Genomic DNA, 7,500 nt, shown 5'->3' with positions numbered 1-7,500 from the left:
CGTGTATTAAAGTAGCCTCTTCAAACCCATTCGGTTGCAGAACATCCCCGCAGCAGACACTACCCAAAGAGCTCTCACCCAAATGAGTAAAGTTCACGGACTGCACCAGATCCGCTCTGCTCTCGCGCACTGGTTGATAAAAATGGACAAAGTGCTGCTGTGTGAGTGCATTACACTCAGTCACCTCCACTAGCCCCCTCCAGATAGTTCCCCTTCCACCTTGAACGTCCTTCACAAAGGGCTCTTTGAGAGCATATCAGGAGAACTCATTATGTCCTTTAGAGGAAGGGGTTCTATGACAGAACCTGTATTTAAAGAGATGTTCTTGCATGTTCTTTAGAGGATTCTTAGATTGGGTAAACCCAGCCTGATCTGCCGGCGATTGGATTTCACCCTGCAGCTCAGGCTGTAAACTTGCACATTTATCTCTCCTGCTTCCTGTCTACGTTTGCCGGAACCAATAACAAACTGACTTATCCACATCACCCGGATCGTTGGTCTGATTGGTTGAAGGACCATCCAAGCGTACAGGGTCATTTGAAATATGCCCCATTTGTCACTCACGTTCTTACATGTTCCTTTAGATAGTTCTACCAGAGAACCTGTATGTTGATAGATAGATAGATAGATAGATAGATAGATAGATAGATAGATACTTTATTGATCCCCAAGGGGAAATTCATGTTGTTACATGTTCTTTACAGGGTTCTACCATAGAACCGGTATTGAAAGAGGTGTACCACTCACCTCATACTGGGGGAACCTGTCCTCCTCCACCTCGCAGGAGACGGTGACGATGTGAGGTCTCGGGTCCTGGGCCTGGTCCTGGAGCTCGTCCGGGCTGGACTCCTCGGCCGCGGACTCGTCCTGCTCGTCCCTGAGCCGGGTCTCCTCCATGCACAGGTCCAGACTCAGGTCGCTCTCGGCGCCCCGGCTGTGGTTGCTGCCGTCCTGGCAGAGCGCGAAGCGCGGCGCCGGCGCGCACAACACCTCCATGGCGACGTGCAGCGAGGCGGCGTCCAGGAACTGCTCGGCCTTGGCGCTGGGGTCGCCGCCGGACACAAAGTACCTGATGATGTTGTCCTGGTACTGGCGACTGTAGGAGTCGGCGTGGGAACCGCTGCAGTTGCTAGGCACTCGGTGAGAGGTTTTGTCCAAGAGTGGATTCTGGAGCTCACTGAGGCTCTCCATGGTGGAGCAAGTCGTGTGTGTGTGTGTGTGTGTGTGTGTGTGTGTGTGTGTGTGTGCGTGTGTGTGTGTGTGTGTGTAGTAGTAGAAACTGCAGATGAGGTGTCCCAAAAAGGATGTGAGGAAGCTGGAGGGGGAAAAGGACACATTGGCATTACTGCTTGAGACTAGGCGATGGCTTGTTATCTAATAGTGTCATTTTTTTTTAAGTTCTTTGTGCGTAGACATACAAATATCCACCTTTTAGAATGGAAAGCATATGAAGAGAGCATTCATACAGCCAAAACATTTTTGGACAAGACAACAGTTTACTCATCCCAGCCTTGTGAGTGGGACGTAGGACAGCAGCTATATCAGTAACACTCTTCACAGAGAGGACATGGGATGGGCCGACTGGGGTTTTAGCCGAGGACAGATGAACCTGTGGTCAGCTGGCTTTGTTGGGCCCCCCCAGTTCTTGGGCACATGGAGATTGGACATTTTATCACGTCACTGGTGTCATTGGAAGGAATCGAGAACAGCTCTCTTTCAAACACTCCCTTCTTTTTTCTGTATCCAGTGTTTCCTGCTGTGTGCAAACTTTTGGATGCTGGGAAGCATAGGATGGACTATACCACTACATAGCCTACAAACAGTGCTTTGAGGGTCACATAAGGTGTGTGTGTGTTTATGTGTGTGTGTGTGTGTGTGTGTGTGTGTGTGTGTGTGTGTGTGTGTGTGTGTGTGTGTGTGTGGAGCCTTTGCGTGTGAGGGAATTTCAGAGTTTTGTGGATCACAGCTGTTTAGATACCCTTGCAGAGCTTTAATTATCTAATAAGATTAATCCCGTAAATACCTCCGTCAATGTGTTTTGAATTAAATGTCATTGTATTAGGTTAACAGAATGACAGTCTGACATAAAACTCAAATCAACTTTTAATAACTTAAGAGTAAAATAGTTTACTACTTAGCGGAGATCCAATAAAACTCTTAATCTGATTACATCCTTCGCTTTATGGCAAGCTTATCGCATCCAAATCTGTTTGTCAGAGGTTTTGATCCACTTTCCATTGAGAGGACCTTTATATCTCCCCTTGCACCTGTTTACCTTCCCACGCAATCTGCTTAATCGTTCATAGGCAGAGAGACCAATTCAATAGTTACATTTAATTGCAACAAGATAATTTAAGCAAGAGCCCTTAATGTCTCCAAGGAGATATTCGGCATTTAATACTCGGCGCACCAAGTCATTGTTAGAATAATCAGTCTGGACCAACACTCCCTTATGTTCCACGACAGGAATGCTATCTTAGCATGCGATGTACCAAAAAAAAAATAAACCTCGCGCGCGTCAGCCACCTCACTCCCGGTGGAACAAAGTTAAAACGCATCCATCAAAAACAAGGAAGGATATCACATTATGTTACATTTACCTTTTACATCGAATCTATTCGTGTTTGTTAGCGTCTGCAGAATTTCCCTGGTTGACGGACGAACTTTCGTCGGGCTGCTAAATATCCTTGACTAGGCTACTGTACCCCGTAGCAGTCACCGAAACAGTCCAATCCGAGACCATCGCGTTACGGCAGCAGGTGCATGGTCCTCTCCTTTCAGCGGCGCGCTTGGACAACAGCTGAGAGCAAGACGGATGTTCCTATTCCTGATGTTGTTTAATGAGATGTGTTGAAAAGTTAGCCCATGAAAACATCCATGCAACATATCCACGTCACCATGGTAATGAAGAGTGATGACCTCCGGGTCCGAATCCTTACTGGAGCGCATCAGAGGATACGGCTGCCTTTGTCTCCATTGACAACTGCGCTAGCAAGTTGATGCGCGAGGGTGGTCTTCAGGGTTGTAGCCAAACGCAGGCTACTCGTCCAGCGGCAGAAGTTGTGTAGGCTACCACCATAACTAAATGCCACTTTGTCTAGTCAACGCTTTTTTCCCCTACAATAATCACACATACTGTATGGTGGTGTAAATGAAAGTCACTGCAATTTCCAGAAAGGCAGGCTACATAAAACTACATTTTCCATCTTATATTTATGTGCGTTGCCACACACACATCGTTGTCTCGTCATCCTTTATCCTACTCACTAATTACAAGAATACATGATGAGACTCATTAATGAACATTTATTCGGCTACTGTTTGCACTGGAGTTAAATAAAAAATACAATGCAGGGCAAAATGAAAACTAATTTGGCTGCTCAACTCATTTGGTTGCTCTGAAATGAAATAATATGACTCATGATACAGAAGCGCATTAAAACTGGGCTGTCTTCACTGTGGGCTCCATTGTCTCTATAAATGATCCAGTCTCACTCCCAATGAATAAAATGAGGAACAGTATAGTGCTTTTAATGGATACATGAACAATAAAAATAATACACTTGGATGGGTAATACTTGAGAGAGGGGTATGAGATTCCCCTAACAACCAAGGATATAACTTAACATTGAACACATTCCTTTGCAGGATTTTATTGCTACAAAACCCATATGTCACGGCAGGTGCAATTACATCAGCTAAACAACGAACACAATGGCGAACAACAACAGCCAGTCAGTTTGTGTGCACATGGTCAGATGCTGAAACCTACTGAAGCATACAGACACCTTCTTTTATGTACAGTATTCAAAATCTCAAAATTTAAAATGACCAAAAACACTTAAACGATTTTACAAAACTGGCACAGTACAGTAGGTGACAACAAAATCAATAGTTGTAGTGTTTAAAGAATAAATACTGGCAGCAATGCAAAGCATCGCACAGTACATGTACTATACAGGACACAGATGGATGCATTTACACAATGGCACAAATGTCGAATTCAGCTGGAGGTGAAAAACACGACTACAAATAGACACAGAGAGGGGTGAAAGTAGAGAGATGGTGAGATAAAAGTAGAGAAACAGAGGGATGACAGTAGAGAAACAGAGGGATGAAAGTAGACGGAGGTATGAAAGTAGAGAGATGGTGGGATAAAACTAGAGAAACAAAGGGATGAAAGTAGAGATGGAGGGATGAAAGTAGACAGAGGGCTGAAAGTAGAGATAGAGGAGTAAAAGTAGAGAATTGGAGAGGTGAAAGTAGAGATGAAGGGGTAAAAGTAGGGATGGATGAATGCAAGTAGAGACGGAGTGGTGAAAGCAGTTTGTTGACAGCAGAGGGTGGGTTATATGTGGGCGTTGGGGTGGTGTGTCCATGTTAGGCAACATTCACACTGACACTGAACTTGTGATGCGTGTTGTGTCTGTATGAGCGACTAAAAATGCAAGGTGCTCAAACTTAAACATATTGAGGTTACATTTTTTCTTTAACCATGGGTTGTTGCTTGCCTATGTGTCTTACCTAAGTCAGGGAACAAAACATTTTGATGAGCAACAACGTGTACAGAACCAATTTCCACCTTCCATTTCTTTTCCAGTTTTTGGAAAACCCACGAGTCAGTGCCAATGCCCCCTTCCACAGTACTTGGGCTGGGGCGCCCGGACTGTCAGTCTCTTAGTAATCCCACAGCCCACAGCTCCCAGCAGAGATAACCAGAGGTGGCAGGCTCATTTGATGGAACAATATTGAACCTCTTCTTCTAACACACACACACACACACACACACACACGCACACACTCTCTTTCTCTCACACACATACACACACGCACACACACACCCTCCTGCAGGCATGCTGCAGAGGAGCAGTCAGATACAGTATTTAAGACAAACAGACTCCATTCACAACACACTCACACACAGTGCGTTTAAAAATAAAGTAGGTCTAATCAGGTATATTTCCACGTCACACACACAGACACCCTCCTATACACACACACATGTGAGTATGACCCGGAGAAGGATGAGGAGTCTTCATCCACAGGATGAAGAGCGCGTTTCTACTGTACACATACACTCACGCACACACACACACACACCTTGGAATATGATTAGGAGGATGATGAGGAGTGTTCATCCATAGGATGAAGAGCACGTCTCTACTGCACACACACACACACACACACACACACACACACACACACACACACACACAGACGTTTGAGTTTGATTAGGAGGAGGATGAGGAGTCTTCGTCCACAGGATGAAGAGCACTTCTCGACTGCACACACACGCACACACACATACACACACATTTGAGTTTGAATAGGAGGAGGATAAGGAGTCTTCGTCCACAGGATGAAGAACACTTCTCTACTGCACACACACACACACACACACACACACACACACAAATTTGAGTAGCCTATGATTAAGAGGAGGAGTAGTCTCAGTCCACAATATGAAGAGTGCTGCTCTACTACACACACACACACCCACACACACACACACACACACACACACACACACACACACACACACACACACACACACACACACACACACACACGCAGTATGATTAGGAGGAAGATGAGGAGTCTTCGTCCAAGTGGTAAAGATCGCATCTCCCCAGACGACTCTTCAGCTTGTTCACCTCTAGTTGCGCTTCTCTGAGCTTCCAGCAGAGAGATGCGTTACTCTTCTTCAGAGACTCATTCTCCTGGAAACACACACACACACACACACACACAGGGTTAATACACTAAACATACACAGCATTTGTATCAACAGCTACAAATCAATGCTCTGCTGGTACAGTAATTCCTCAGATCTACCTACCCCTTTCGACATTACAATACAATAGGTTGTTTGTTCCTGCCTTTGGATATGCCTTTGTGGTTTGCTAAAACATATATTAGTTTGAGTGAATCCGAACTCCTACTAGCATTTTAGAGTCTAGTGTTTTGACCATCACAAGCCTACTATCTACCTATCAAACAAAACAAATAAATAAAATGATTCCCACTAGTTATCAGTGTGTTATGATGAGTGGACACTCAGGTGTAAACACTAAAACACTAAAGCCATAGACAAAAGACAGTGCTAAGCCGGGCCCATAAACACATGTAATAACTCTGAGTACCATACTGTAGATAGATGATGGCCATTGTGGAAACAGCCCTGTGTCTCATATGCACCTCCAACAATGAGGAACACTGATGCATGCAAATATAAATATATAAAACTATATAAAAGCTATAAAAATGTATAGAGAGTTGAAAAACAGAGATCCGTGTGGAAAATTGGCCAACACAGTGTAAGCACAACACCTGCCCAAGTATACTTATATGGATACTGTATATGCACTGAACGGATGACACAATTTTCGTCATACGAATAACCAAGATAATCTCCCAAAATGTTTCTGCCGTGTTCCTTTAAATGGAGGAATGAGGGGACACTAGTGAAACATGCGTGAGCTGTGTGAACAGGGAGGAGAGTGTTAGTGGAGTTACCCTCTCCAGCCGCTCGTAGCTGGGCTTGTGCTCGCCACTCTCGTCCTCCGGGGGATGGATGATGGTGGAGACGCGGTTCTCCCACTTGGCGTAGTGCCTCCTGACGGGCACGGGGCTGGGGCAGGGCGTGAGCGAGCCCGTCGGGGACGGCGATGGGGGCAGGAGCGAGGCCTGCGCGGGGGGGCGGCTGGTCTCCGGCGTGAGGGGAGGGGGCGGGTCCGTCTGCGTGCCGCGGTGGGCGACGGCCGGGGCATGAGGGGGCAGTTTGAGGGGCAGTCTCCGGCGGCGGTGGTGGAAGGGGGAGCTGGGGCTTGGGCATGGGCCTGTCACAGAGGAATCCGTGCCATCCTCTGAGGAGAAGGGGCAGTCTTCGTAAGCTGCGGGGGCAAACATGGGCACACAGGGGCAATTATATTAGATTCAATTAGACTAGATTAGATATACTTAATTAATCCCAGAAGGGAAATTACAGTGTTCCAACATCTAATCATAAAAGACTGACATGTACTGTACATATACTTATACACATACGTACATACATACATATACATATACACCATTTTGAAGGGTCCATTATAGGATCTTGAAAGCCTGCATGGTTCTTTTTTAAAGAGTGTACTCGTGTGAGTTACGTGTGTTAGGATGGTGTAGTAGATATAGAAAGTGGTAGAAGACGGAGGAAGAGGAGAGAAGAGAGGGTATGTGCAAGGTAAGTGTGTAACACGACAGTATGCCTACTCTGTGTGTTGTGTGTTAGGTGTGTTAGGATGTTGTTAGAAGTGTAAGGAGAGGAGGTACACAGGACAACAGTAGACGTGTTGCAGGCTGCACATAACTCATCAGTGAGTGGACGCATGGGTGTTTCTGAACTATAGCTCAACACTTACAGCAGCACACTGTGAAAGTCTTCTACTTCTCACTCTGGGTCGTACTTCCTCATTAGTTTCCTGTGCACGCATCACACATGCAAACAAAGGGCCTCTC

General features: G+C 45.8%; 2 protein-coding genes across 2 annotated transcripts in view; both read right to left on the bottom strand.

The window, feature by feature from the left end:
* The window catches only part of LOC134067105 (synapse differentiation-inducing gene protein 1-like), a 7,934-nt gene extending 6,743 nt beyond the window's left edge, over positions 1-1,191 (bottom strand). Inside the window, exon 1 of the mRNA XM_062522182.1 lies at positions 748-1,191. Within this exon, the coding sequence (XP_062378166.1) occupies positions 748-1,191 (444 nt within the window). The remainder of the gene's footprint in view (positions 1-747) is intronic.
* A 2,314-nt stretch (positions 1,192-3,505) lies between these two features.
* Positions 3,506-7,500, bottom strand: part of LOC134067770 (RAS guanyl-releasing protein 1-like) — a 36,491-nt gene continuing 32,496 nt past the window's right edge. Inside the window, exons 16-17 of the mRNA XM_062523201.1 lie at positions 6,517-6,893; positions 3,506-5,720 (exon numbers count right to left, since the gene is read on the bottom strand). Of these exons, the coding sequence (XP_062379185.1) occupies positions 5,580-5,720; positions 6,517-6,893 (518 nt within the window). The 3' untranslated portion in view covers positions 3,506-5,579. The remainder of the gene's footprint in view (positions 5,721-6,516; positions 6,894-7,500) is intronic.

The sequence above is a fragment of the Sardina pilchardus genome, chromosome 20 (genome assembly GCF_963854185.1).
Source record: "Sardina pilchardus chromosome 20, fSarPil1.1, whole genome shotgun sequence".
NCBI lineage: Eukaryota > Metazoa > Chordata > Actinopteri > Clupeiformes > Clupeidae > Sardina > Sardina pilchardus.
Note: the sequence above shows the minus strand (reverse complement) of the source record. Positions and strands in the feature narration are given on the sequence as shown.